At 37.7% G+C, this 14,575-nt stretch overlaps 1 protein-coding gene across 3 annotated transcripts in view; it reads left to right on the top strand.

Annotated features, from left to right (window-relative positions):
* The window catches only part of RNF115 (ring finger protein 115), an 80,673-nt gene that overhangs the window by 43,352 nt on the left and 22,746 nt on the right, over positions 1-14,575 (top strand). For all 3 annotated transcript variants that reach the window (XM_029946209.1, XM_029946208.1, XM_029946207.1), the window contains exon 5: positions 1,533-1,744. In XM_029946209.1, coding sequence (XP_029802069.1) covers positions 1,533-1,744 — 212 coding nt within the window. The remainder of the gene's footprint in view (positions 1-1,532; positions 1,745-14,575) is intronic.

Below are 14,575 nucleotides of genomic sequence, written 5' to 3' on the forward strand. Positions count from 1 at the left end.
TATTTTATATCCTGCGTTTGTATTGTTATAATTTTGTGTATTTTTTTATTAAAAAGGAAGGAAACATCTTGGGAAATCAAGAAGCAAAATGTAAACTGGAAAGAATGCAAAAAATAACATTATTACAAACCTAAACAAGAATTGTTTAATTTCAAGAAGTGAGTATGTTAGGTTGAGACTAGAGTGGGGTCTGGAATGAGCTCAGCTCTCACAGGCAGCTGTGCTGCAGACCCGTTCTCTGAGTGTTTCTAGAGGAGGCTGGTGTTAGCTTGAGTCTCCGGGAGAAATGATCAGTCTGGCGATGAGCGGCTGTGAGGATTTTAAGACCTAAGGTCATGTGCCGAGCAGTTTTGTGTCCCTGTTATTATATATACAATTAAATAATAAGTTTTTCTGTTGCATTTAAAACTTTGAACCAAAACAAAAAGACAGGCTGTGACTAGGGTGATGTATTTGGTTGGATGGAGTGAAATAAGTGGTGGTGTTCTGTGGAACTCTTAAAGTATCTGGTGTATGGGTAGACAGAATTCAAGTTATTTTCATGGTGGTTTGTTTTTTCCATTCACTCTTCGTTGAATGATTCCTTTACCAAACCCAACACACACACATCCCAGTCCCCCAGTCCTCTGCTCATATCCCCGACAACACCCTGTTAGTGATAAAATAAATGTATGTACAACAGAGTGGTCTTACCAGACATTTCTGCCCTGCTCTGTTACAGCTTTGACAATGCCCCTTTCTGATGCAGCTTCTAGATCAAAGAGAAGTATCTTAAGACTTCTGCCTCCACTCTGTGATGATAAAGCTTTTTTACAAACAAGTGTGTGTAAATACATCCATTTTATTTAAATCTTAGGTTATTATATAGTAGAAATGTGGATGTCATTTGTGATAAAACACAAGAACATAACATTGATCTAAATGGTTGATTATGCTTAGGACAGAAGTCCATGATTATCTCTGGCTTGCGTTTGTACTTCAGAAGGGAAACTGGTCAGAGGCTTGTGGATATGAGCTCAATGTTAAGGAAGGTGTCCAGCTTTTGGTTTGTTTTCTATGTGAAGGAAATTTAAGTTTCTCAGTATGTAAGCCCCACCCTCCATGCATCCATTTGAAAGATATCTCTTTTCCCCTCCATAGAATTGAGGAAGCATATACTTATTTAATTTTTTAAAGTTTATTTATTTTGAGAGGGAGAGAGAGAGCGAGCATGCATGGTAGTCAGGGAGGGGTAGAGAGAGAGGGAGAAAGAGAGAGAATCCCAAGCCGGCCCTGCACTATCTGTGCAGAGCCTGATGCAGGGCTAGATCCCATGAACCATGAGTTCATGATCCTTAAGCCTAGATCAGGAGTCCAATGCTTAACTGACTGAGCCACCCAGGCACCCTAACATATTCTTCTTTAGTTTGGAGCTGCTTAATTTCAGAGTGTTAAAAATGATTCCTCTCTTTTTTTTCCAGTATTTATTCTTACCATTTCCTCTTTCCTGTGGTCTTGAAATGAGTAATGTGTTTATTTCTGTTTTTCACTAGCTCTGGGAGCATTTGGACCACACAATGTTTTTCCCAGATTTTAGACCATTTCTAAGTAGCAGTCCACTGGACCAAGATAATAGAGCCAATGAGAGGGGTCACCAAACTCATACTGACTTCTGGGGACAAAGTCGGCCTCCACGACTGCCAATGACTCGAAGATACAGATCACGGGGAAGTACTCGTCCTGATAGATCCCCAGCTATTGAAGGGTGAGTGAGTGCTTTTTTTCTTTTAGGTTCTCTTTAAGGGTAGGTTCAATAAAGGATGTATTGACATAATCTAATCTTTATAAGGTACTCATACTTCTTACCTTTATGGACAAGATGGAGATACATAGAAAGAATGAAGGTGAAGTTAAATTGAATGTCTGTACTCAACTATTACCAGTTAACGAGTGATAATAAATTAAAGGATGATGAAACTAATGATATAGGTCTCTGGTTAATTTTATTATTATGTCTCAGGTTAATATATAGGTGATACATTTATTTATCAAAACTTCAGAAGATACTGAAAGGAATATCCAATATATTCAATGACATTAGGATTCAAAAAGGCCTCAGCAAACTGGAGCAATGGACTTAATATGAAGCTTCCTGGTAATAAATGTAGAGTCTTGTCTAGTTGTGTTAGATACTGGAGAAACAGTGGGGAGCAAAACTGATGCTGGCCCTTGAACTCACGTAGGAATAATCAACAGATTTTATAAATGTTTGCCATATGCATAGGATTGTGCTCAATGCTTTATCTGCCTATCTTATTTAATTCCCATGGATTAGTAGATACTATTGCTATTCTCGATTTATATAAGAATAAACTGAGACTCAGATAAATAAAATAACCTGGGTCATTGGTAGATCCAGGATTTACTTGAACCCAGGGATATATAAGTCTAGTGCTGCATGGGAGCCACTAGCCACATGTAGTTATATCAATTTAAATTAATTAAAAGTTAATAAAACTCAAAATTCCTCAGTCACAGTAGCCACATTTCAAGGGCTCAGTAGCTACAGATAGCTGGTAGTAACTATATTTTATAGTACAGATCATGGAACATTTCCATTGTCTCAGAAAGTCCGGTTGGACAAGGCTGTTTTAGAGCCAGTGCTCCCTCACACATACATACATTTTCTAGATTCTATTACTAATATTTTACTGTACTTATTATATCTATCCATTTGTCCATTAGTTCGTATTATATCTTTTAGATTTCAAAGTTAGTTGTACACATTTCTTCTTAGGACGGTAGTGGGATCCAGGACATCTAATTTAAGGGGATTGTCTAGGACAAAAATAAAAAAAAAAATCTTAGACCATTATAAGAATTCATGGTACTCAGAGATAAATCTGTGCCAGTTAAACTCCTTATAGATTACTTTACCTGCTCTACCTAGTGTGGATTGCATTGTTGAACTCAGCTACGGTTCTTTTCAAGTTTTACCTCCTATGCACTTTTGTCTCCCACCCCCTGAACTGCCAGTTTTGGATCCATGTTGTGGCCTGCCTTTCTTGCTCCTCCCGGAGGGTGGCTGAGTATGCTGGAGGAGTGTGTGTGCCCACTGATGCCCCTGCAACTGGCAGAGTATATTTAATCTCCATTAGACTGTCAGTGCTTTTGATTAGTCTTTTAATTTGCATTGCCCTCAGGAAATAGTTTGATCTTTTGGCAAATTTCACCCCAGATTTCCTCTCTGGAAGGCTGATTCTCAGCAGCTGACTGTGTTCTTCATTTTGAAAATTGAGACCTTAGACATGAACTCCCCAAAGCCTGTGTCTAATGTCTGCACTTAATATTTATTTCTCCTTCTAGTCTCCTGGGATAAGGTATCCTTTCTTTATTTTCAAAGTAACTCCACCAGCCCATGTTTCTGATTCGTTCTGTACCTGTTTCTTCTGAGATTTAGTCTCACCCGTTTTCTTCTCCTTGCTCCCTTTGTCCCCTTTGCTACTCCCCCCCCGCCCCCCATACACACACATTTCAGCAGCATGGTTTCCAACACTGGCTGTTCATTAGTGTCACCGAGGATATTTCAAGAAATACAGATGCCTGATCCCTGTTCCCAAGGATCTGATTCAAGTATTCTAAGTGAGATCCAGGCATTGGTAATTTTTGAAACTTCTGAGGTTATTCTGATTGTAGCCAGAATTGAGAACCATTGCTTTAGGCACTGCCCAGTCTTATTTCCTTTCTTTTTCAATAGAATTTCCTAAGAGGAGTCTGCATTTATTTTGTGTCCTTTCTCATCTTTCATCATTCCTGTGCTACTATAATTTGGCCCTCCAATCCCAAATATCTCTGGTGATTTTCTAGTAGCAGACCCAGTGGATACTTCGAAATTTTTATTATATGGGTCTAATTTACTGAATTCAGCATTCTTCCCCCTCTTGAAATTCTCTATTTCTCTGATTTCCATAACATCAAGTTTTCTCAGTTGACCTCTTCTCAGACTTTTCCTTCTTGTGGATACTTCCTAAATATTTGTTTCCGCAAGGTGTTTTATTTATTCTGATTTTCTTTAGTCAGCAAAGGGGTTCTGCCTCTGCAGCCTTGTTTCCTGCCACTTCCTGCTTTTCTTTTATCTACCAATATAAAACTTACTATTCTCTACATACACCATGCTGTTTCTAGCTTCTTTATCTTTGCTTAATCTGTTTCCTCTGGGAGAAATACCTTACTGCTTTCTTTTTTTGTTTTCCTTTGATTTTTTTAATGTTTATTTATTTTTGAGAGTGAGAGAGAGAGAGAGAGCAAGCAGGGGAGGGCAGAGAAAGAGAGAGACAGAATCTGAAGCAGGCTCCAGGCTCTGAGCTGTCAGTACAGAATGCAGTATGGAGCTTAAACCCATGAACCGCGAGATCATGACCTGAGCTGAAGTCAGATGCTTAATTGACTGAGCCACCCAGGTGCCCCCTTTTACTGCTTTCTTAACCCAATTAATCCTTTAGTGAATTTAAGAAACCTCATCTGACCTCAGGACTGTATCAGAAACCCTTCTGAGATGCTCTCCCAGGCACCTCATGCACTCCCCTATTGTAGTTCTAACTGTGCCAGTTGAAGTTATATTAACACCAGCTAGCATTCAGGAAGCATATTGTGTCAGGCTTGACATTGATAAGCCCATTTAATGTTCCCCTGAACAATGTGAGGTAAGTACTATCAAGAAAAATTGAGATTGTACCTTCTTAGAGTATATTTTAGTTATCTGTTGTTGCATAACATATTTTCCTAAAACTTGGTGACTTGAAAGATAATAATCACATATCCTCACAGTTCTTTGAGTCAGGAATTCAGATAGAGCAGGAGATAGTTTGTCTATGCTGTGTGGTATCTAGGACCACAGCTAGAAGACTTAAAACCTGAGGGCTGAAATCATCTGCAGACCTGTTTGTGTACATGGCTGGTGGTAGCACTAGCTGGTGGCTGGGCCTCTGGTTTATGCTGTCAGCTGGAAAACCCACATGATCTCCCTTAGTTTTTCTTTTTTTTTTTTTAAGTATACTTATTTATTTTGAGGAAGAAAGCAAGAGCAGAGGAAAGGCAGAGAAAGAGAGAGAGAGAATCCCAAGCAAGCTCCATGGTGTCAGCATAGAGCCTGAGGTGGGGCTTGAACTCACAAACTGAGATAATGATCTCCCCTGAAACCAAGAGTCAGAAGCTCAACTGACTGAGCCACCCAGGTGCCCCGCCGACCTTCCTTAGTTTTGAGTCAAGTTTAGTTGTTTGTTTTTTTTCCTCCCAAGATGTCTATTCATTTGGATTTGTCTGAGTATTTCTTCATTCAGATTAAATATTTGGACAGGAATACCAAACAAATGATGTATCCTTCTCAGTGTATCACAACAGAGGGGGCACATGATGTTAGCTTATCCTGTCATGGGTAATTTAAGTTTGACGTTTTGGTTCAGGCAGTGTCTGCCAAATTTTTATTATAAAGAAAAATTATACCCTTTTTCCTCTGTAATTAATAATTTGGAGTGATACTTGGATATTAGATGAATACTTTCTAATAGTTTTTTTACTTAATGATAATTATAATCTATTGATAATTCTTGCCTGAATTATTACTATAATAGCTATAAAATAATGATTCTTCTATTTCTGTGATTTCTCTTACAGATGTCAATTTACTGTAAAAGCTTTTTTCCTTGCCCTGTCATCACTGTACTTGTTTATTTTAGCATGGACTCATGGATTATATTTTTATTTAATTATTTTTCATTTAGATGCTAAAATAATCCCAATTTCTCCAGAGTAATTGGGTCTAAGCATTGCAGGCAGCCACTTTAACTTAATAAGAGAGCTGGTGTGTCAGAGTCGTGTGACCAGCTGTGTGTCTCTGATTATTACCTGATAATATCTGCCCTTCTGGATGCATACAGCTTCTGTAGGGTTCCTGTAATGGAAATAAAATTCAAGATGATTTTTTTGCTAAATAGGAATGCGGAGACTTACTCTAATTTGTTCTTTCTATTGTGTGAATGCTTAAAAACACCGTATGAATGCCCTTAGGCAGCCTTATATTTTGTCTGCAAACAGAGAGAAGGAGAAGCTAACTGACATTTATTAAATGCCTAGAAATTTTAGGCACTAGGCTGTATACACTCTTCTCACAGAGCCCTGGAGTTGGGCTATGTGCGTTCAAATAGGCAGGGGTCAGATTTTAGTATCTTTTGCTCAAAAATTCCTTGCCAGATTAATAAAATATCAGTCTGAGCAAATTAGGCTTGATTTAGCCCTCCTTGGTTGCTTTGCTTCTTTATGCCATTGGAAATTGTGGTCTATTCCATTATCACATCATCCCTTTAGCTAATAGAAGAGAGGGAGAAAGATGTAACCTTCCTTTTTTTATATGTCCTTTACAGATAATCATATTACCTTAGTGGTATATAAACTGACTTAATGATGGCTTAAAAAAGAATTTTTTTTTAAACACCTAACTAGATGATTGTAGCTGGGTGGCAGTAGAATAGTTCGTCCTAACCATGTTAGGGTTGGATCTCTGATTCTCTTGGTCTTTCTATCATGCTAACTGCCTTACAGCCTCAGGAAAGAAGAAAGGGAAAAGGGATCAGCTTATTTGTTCCTTTTTTTTTTTCAGGAAAGGAAAATCTCTTCTGCTGTCCCACTCCCACCCTTGCCAAGAAAATTCCACTCACTAGGCACTTTGTCACATGCTCCCCATCCCCAGCTGTGAAGAATACTGGGAGAGCATGGATTTAGCTTTTGAATCCTTTGTAGTAGGAGGTGGCAAGGGAGAAGGCAGTCGAGAATGGATTTGGGGTCAGACAGCCAGGGTCTGCTAATTGGCTATTTTCTTTTTTTTTTTTTCCTTTGTGTTTTTTTTTTTAAGTAGGCTCTATACCCAATGTGGGGTTTGAACTCCTGACCTTGAGATGGAGAGTTGCATACTTTGCTGACCTGAGCCAGCCAGGTGCCCCAATTAGCTGTTTTATTAGCTAATAGAAAAAGTAACATGTTATTATTTCAGAGTAATTATAGCATAGGGTTAACATTTCTTTTACGTTAATGTTTTAGCAATCTTCTGAAGATGTTGATCTTAACAAGCTATCAGCACTCCCTACCCTCAATGCACCTCTTTTGTTTTTTTTCAGTGAGAGTCATGAACTCTGTTTTGGCTCTCAATCAGTGTTTTCTATATTTTAGTCATTTAATTCTTGTCTAGTTGAGTTTTTTCTCCTATTTAAAGTTTTCATTTAAGAAACCTACTTATTTTTACTGTTTTAAATATACTGTGAAAAAAAGCTTCATATTATTACCCATGTAAACATCATTGACTAAATATGTAGGTGGGAAAATCATTTTGCCATTAGAAAATAACCATTAAAGTAAGTGTATTGAAACCGAAGCAACATTATAAGGGGTAATATCCAAAATACAGAAAGAACTTATATACCTCAACACCAAAACTTCCAAATAATCTGATTAAAAATGGGAAGGGAATCGGAATAGACATTTTCCCCAAAAAGACATACAGATGTCCAACAGATACATGAAAAGATATTCAGCATCAGTAATCATCAGGGAAATGCAAATCAGAATCACAATGAGATATCACCTCATACCTGTTAGAATGGCTGTTACATAAAGACAAGAAATCACAAGTGTTGGTGAGAGTGTGGAGAAAAGAGAATGAACCCACGTGCACTGCTGTTGGGAATGTAAATTGATGCAGCTGGTATGAAAGACATATGGAGGTTCCTCAAGAAATTAAAATAGAACTACCATTTGATCCAGCAGTTCCACTTTTGGTTATTTATCTGATGAAAGTGAAACACTAATTTGAAAAGATCTATGCACACCCCTTGCCCCGTGTTTATTTCAGCATTATTTACAGTAGTTAAGACATAGAAGCAACCTGAGTGTCCATCAGTAGGTAAATGGATAGGGCGCCTGGGTGGCTGAATCGGTTGAGCATCTGACTCTTGCTTTGGGCTCAGGTCATGAACCACCAGCCTTGTGGGATCAATCCCTGCATTGGGCTCTATATTGAGCATGGAGACCGCTTAAGATTTTTTTCTCCCTCTGCCCCTCTCCCGTATTTGTGCTCTCTCTCTTAAAAAAATCGAATGGATAAAGAAAGCATGGTATAGATATGCGATGGAATATTAGCCATTAAAAGAATAAAATCTTGCCATTTGTAGTGCTGTGGGTGGACCTTGAGGGCATTATGGTAAATGAAATAAGACAGACAAAGACAAATATATGATCTCACTTATATGTGGAGTCTAAAAAATATCCCCCAAACAAGCTTATAGATGCAGAGAACAGAATAGTGGTTGTCAGGGCAAGGTGGGGGAAAGGGATGGGGAATAGGGGGTGAGCAAAATGGGTGAAGTGGGGGGTGAAAAGGTACAGACTTCCAGTTATAAAATAAATAAGGTAGGGTTGTAGTGTACAGCAGAGTGGCTATAGTTAATACTACTATGATACATATTCTATGTATGGTGATGGATGTGAACAAGATTTATTGTGGCGATCATTTCATAATACATACAAATAACAAATTTTAAAAAGTGTTCTTTGTTAAAACTCACTGTCTGCAGATTGTTTCATGAATATATTGCATGTTATGAAAGTTGGAGTGCGATAAGTCTGAAGACTTTAAGTGCTGGTCTCTTGTGTTTCTAATAAGATAAATACTTTACCTTTGCTTATTGTATTAGGGAGTTGTATCAGTATTTAAAATACTTGGTGGTATAATGGGTATAAAAGAAGAGTGCGGAGATTTGCCGTGTATATTTGGTATGTGTGCGCTGAAACCTCCAGCCTACTGGGGTGATGGAACAGTATGAAGGCTTACTGTCAAGGGGCTGGGGGTTTTTGTCTTTGGTTTGGTTTTGTTGTTATAGTTTTGGAGTTTGGCAAGGACAGACTTTTAAAACTGTATTTTGCTTGGCAATGTGTAGGATAAAAGAAGGCTATCCTAACCCTTTGTCATGATCAGATGCAGAAAAATAATGAAAGTTGACTAGAGCCCACATTTTTGGATTTAATCCATCACTTCATTTATGTAACTGCTGCTTCTGAAAGGAAAGTTTAAGAGAATGCCACCATTTTTAGGAGAATTGAATAATTCTGCAAGAGAGTTCTCTTAAAAATGAAACAAATCCTAGGGTGTCTGTGTGGCTCAGTCGGTTGAGCATCCCTCTTGCTCTCAGCTCAGATCGTGATCTCAAGTATTGTGAGTTTGAGCCCCACATTGAGCTCTGTGCTGGCAGTGCAGAGTCTGCTTGGGATTCTGTCTCTCCCTCTCTCTGTCCCTCTCCCTCCCTCTTTTGTGCTTTTTCTTTCTCTCAAACAAAACAAAAACAAAAACACAAATCTTGGTTAACCAACCGTGAGGGCTTTTGGTTTAATCCCATGACTCCATGGGATCTGTGGAATCCTGAATTCCATGCAGGGTAGTCAAGAGTGGTATTGACACTGGTGTCTGTTGAAACTGATGGAATTGAACATTATATAAATGAGAAGGTATGTAAGCTAGTAATCAGGGCTAAGGTTGGGAAGCAGGTGGCTCATGAGATAGGTACCTTTTAAGTATATAAGGATAGAAAATTAAAGTCAGCTGTGATCAAAATTTTAAATATTTGTAATGCTAATTTGGGACCATTATGAACCATCCAGCCATCTTAGGGGAAAACATATAGATGGCCTTATTGAAAAGTAAATCATTACTTAGACCAGTGAGTCTTACAGGTCATCTTTGGTCAGCACACTTTATCCACTCCCATAAGGCCACTGAGAAAAGTCATATGTGTCAGTACAGATTTCATGATTCCAGCCTAACCATCCATGTTGTCTGCAATTATTTTTCTCATCCTTCATCAAACTACCCTCAAAATACTTCCCATTCCACAAACGTGGTAGTTTGGCAGTTGTGCTGTTTGCATCATGTCTTCCAGTAGACTAGGCTTCTGTTGCCCAGGGTGAATTTGAGCATGTAGGAAATGCAGAAGAGGAATTGTCCCAATCCAGTCTGGATTTGATGACTTCAGAGTAGGTAGTTTGATTTAGAAATCTAATTGCTGTTTTGTTGAACCAATTTTTCTCCTATTCTGGAGTCTGAAAAGGGTTAGTTAAATGATTTCTAGAAAACATGAAGCAGGCTCATAAAGCCTCTTGAGACCTGTATTCCTTTCCACTCAAAAGAAATCTTAGACCATTTGTTTTGGTTCTGTATGTAGGTTGTTCAACTAGGGGAATGTCTATTAAACTAAAAAAAAAAGTGATAGTTAGAAATGCAAAAGAGTGTTATACTATGATCTCTCATCTACCACAAGCACCATTGGTTTGGTGTTAAGGTTTTCTTTTCTTTTCTTAATATATGTTACATAACCCAGTATATCAAGAATATTTCAATACATAATCAATATAAGTATTCTTTTTGTTTCCCAAATTTTTATTTAAATTCTAGTTAGTTAACATATAGTATAATACTGGTTTCATGAGTAGAATTTCGTGATTCATCACTTACGTAAAATACCCAGTGCTGATCATAACAAGTGCCCTCTGTAATACCCATCACCCATTTAGCCTACCACATACCCGGCTTTCTCCACCAGCCCTTGTTCTCTGTTGTTAAGAGTCTCTTATGGTTTGCTCCCCATGTTCCCTTTTTTCCCTTCCCACATGTTCATCTGTTTTGTTTCCTAAATTCCACATGAGTGAAATCATATAGTATTTGTCTTTCTCTGACTGATTTATTTCACTTAGCATAATACACTCTAGCTCTATCCATGTCATTGCAAATGGCAAGATTTCATATTTTTTTGATGGCTGAGTACTACTTTATCCATTCATCAGTCAGTGGGCCCTGGGGCTCTTTCCATAGCTTGGCTATTGTTGATAATGCTGCTATAAACGCATGGGTGCATGCACCCCCTCAGATCTGTATTTTTGTATCCTTCAGGTAAATAACTTAGTAATGTGGTTGCTGAATCGTAGGGTAGTTGTATTTTTAATTTTTTGAGGAACCTCCATACTGTTTTCCAGAGTGGCTGCATGAGTTTGCATTCCCACCAGCAGTGCAAAAGAGATCCTCTTTCTCAACGTTCTCGCCAACTTCTGTTGTTGCAGTAGTTGTTAATGTAGGCCATCCTGATGGGTGTGAGGTGGTATCTCATTGTGGTTTTGATTTATGTTTCTCTGATGAGTGATGTTGAACATTTTTTTCATGTGTTGGCCATCTGGATGTCTTCTTTGGAGAAGTGTTTATTCATGTCTTTTGCCCATTTCTTCACTGGATTATTTGTTCTTCAAATATTTGTTCACTGGTGTTGAGTTTGAGAAGTTCTTCATAGATTTTGGATCCTAACCCTTTATCAGGATATTTCATTTGCGTATATTTTCCCCATTCCATCAGTTGCCTTTTAGTTTCGTTGTTTCTTTTGCTGTGCAGAGGCATTTTATTTTGTTGAAGTCCCAGTAGTTCATTTTTGCTTTTGTTTCTGTTGCCTCTAGCGATGTGTCTAGTAAGAATTTGCTCTGACTGAGGTCAAAGAGGTTGCTATCCGTATTCTCCTTGAGGATTCTGATGGTTTCCTGTCTCACGTTTAGTTAGGTCTTTCATCCGTTTTGAATTTATTTTTGTGTATGGTGTAAGAAAGTGATCCAGTTTCATTCTTCTGCATGTTGCTGTCCAGTTTTCCCAACATCATTTGTTGAAGAGACTGTCTTTCTTTTTTTATTGGATATTCTTTTCTGCTTTGTTGAAGATGAGTTGACCGTATAGTCATGGGTCCGGTTCTGGGTTTTCCGGTGTGTTCCATTGATCTGAGTGTCTGTGTTTGTGGCAGTACCATACCATCTTGATGACTACAGCTTTGTAATAATAGCCTGAAGTCCAGAATTGTGATACCTCTAGCTTTGCTTTCCTTTTTCAGGATTGATTTAGCTTATTTGGGATCTTTTTTGGTTCCATATGAATTTTAGGATGTTCTAGCTCTGTGAAAAATGCTGGTGGTATTTTGATAGGGATTGCATTAAATGTGTAGATTACTTTGGGTAGTATAGTAGTATAGACATTTTAACAATGTTTGTTCTTCTAGTCTATGAGCATGGAGTTTTTCCTTATTTCTTTGTTTCCTCTTCTATTTCATAAGTGTTCTATATTTAGAGTACAGATTTTTTACTTCTTTGGTTAGGTTTATTCCTAGGTATCTTACAGTTTTTGGTGCAGTTATAAATGGGATCAATTCCTTGATTTCTTTTTCTGCTGCTTCATTATTGGTGTATAGAAATGCAACAGATTTCTGTATATTGATTTCATATCCTGCGATTTTGCTGAATTGATGTATTAGTTCTAGCAATTTTTTGGTGGAGTCTTTTGGGTCTTCTACATAGAGTAGCATGTCATCTGCAAATGGTGCAAGTTTGACTTCTTCCTTGCTGATTTGGATGCCCTTTATTTCTTTTTGTTGTCCAATTGCTGAGGCTAAGACGTCCAGCACTATGTTAAATAGTAATGATGAGAGTAGACATCCCTGTTTTATTCCTGACGATAGAGGAAGAGCTCTCAGTTTTTCCTTGTTGAGGATGATATTAGCTGTGGGTCTTTCGAATATGGCTTTTATGATGTTGAAGTATGTTCCAGCTATCCTTATGCTGTTGAGGGTTTTTTTTAAAATCAAGAATGGATACTTTTTCTGCATCTATTGAGAAGATCACATGGTTCTTTTATTTTTTAACTTTTTTAAAATGTTTATTTATTTTGGAGAGAGCAAGAGAGACAGAGCACGAGCAGTGGAAGGGCAGAGAGAGAGGGAGACACAGAATCCAAAGCAGGCTTTAGGCTCTGAGCTGTCAGCACAGAGCCTTACGTGGGGCTTGAACATAAATCGCGAGATCATGACCTGAGCTGAAGTTGGACACTTTTCCAACTTAGCCACCCAGGCGCCCCTGAGGCTCATATCGTTCTTATCCTTTCTTTATTAATGTAGTGTATCACATTGATTGATTTGCAAATATTGAATCATCTTTGCAGCCCAGGAATAAATTTCACTTGATTATGGTGAATAATTCTTTTAATGTGGTTGGATTTGATTCTCTGGTATCTTGTAAATTATTGCATCCATGTTCATCAGGAATATTTGTCTATACTTCTTTATTTTAGTCGGGTTTTTGTTTGGTTTTGTAGCCAAGGTAATGCTGGCCTTAGAGAATGAGTTTGAAAGTTTTCCTTCCATTTCTATTTTTTGGAACCGTTTGAGAAGAATACGTAAGTATTCACTCTTTAAATGGTAGAATTCCCCTGGGAAGACACCTGGCCCTGGACTTTTGTTTGTTGGGAGACTTTTGATTATTGATTCAGTTTCTTACCTGGTTCGTATTTTCTATTTCTTCCTGTGTCAGTTTTGGTAGATTGTATGTTTCTAGGAATTTGTCCATTTCTTCCAGATTGCCCAATTTGTTGGCAGGTAGTTTTTCATAATATTCTCCTAAAATTGTGTTTCTGTGGTATTCATCGTGATCTTTCCTCTTTGTGATTTTATTTATTTGGGTTTTTCCTCTTTTTGATAAGTATGGCAAGGGGTTTATCAATGTTATTAATTCTTTCAGAGAACCAGCTCTTAGTTTCATTGATCTGTTCTACTGGTATTTTTTCCTATATTGTTTATTTCTTCTCTAATCATTATTATTTCTCTTTTCTCCTCTTCTGCTGGCTTTAGGCCTATTTGCTGTTCCTTTTCTAGCTCTTTTAAGGTGTAAGGTTAGGTTTTGTATTTGAGACTTTTCTTGCTTCTTGACATTGATCTGTATGGCAATCTACTCCCCTCTTAGGAATGCCTTTTTATGTGCCCCAGAGGGTTTGAACCATTGTGTTTTCATTTTCATTTGCTTGCATGTATTCTTATAATTCCTTCTTTAGTTTCCTGGTTAACCTATTCAATCTTTAGTGGAGTGTTCTTTAATCTCCCTGTATTTGTGTTTTCCCAATTTCTTTCATGTGGTTAACTTCAAGTTTAATAGTGTTATGAACATATGCATGGTATGATCTAAATCTTTTTGTACTTGTTCAGGGCTGATTTATGACCCAGGATGTGATCTCTTCTGGAGAATGTTCTGTGTGCACTTGGAAATAATGTGTATTGTGCTGCTTCAGGATAAAATGTTCTGAATATATCTGTTAAGCCCATCTAGTCCAGTGTGTCATTCAAAGCCATTGTTTCCTTATTAATCTGCTTAGAGGATTGGTCCATTGCTATAAGTGGGGTGCCTACTATTACTGTGTTATTATAAATTAGTTTATGTTTGTTATTAATTGATTTATATATTTGAGTGCTTCAACTTGGGTGCATAAACATTTACAATTGTTAGATCTTGAGGGATAGACTGCTTAATTGTGATATAATGCCCTTCTTCATTTCTTGTTAGTCATTGGTTTAAAATCTAGTTTGTGTGATAAAAGTATAGCCACTCTGGCTTTCTTTTGTCATTCATTAGCATGATAGATGGTTCTCCTTTCCCTCACTTGGAGTCTTCAGATGTCTTTAGGTCCAAAAGGAGCCTCTTGTAGGTA

This window comes from Suricata suricatta, chromosome 8 (genome assembly GCF_006229205.1).
Source record: "Suricata suricatta isolate VVHF042 chromosome 8, meerkat_22Aug2017_6uvM2_HiC, whole genome shotgun sequence".
NCBI classification, from domain to species: Eukaryota; Metazoa; Chordata; class Mammalia; order Carnivora; family Herpestidae; genus Suricata; species Suricata suricatta.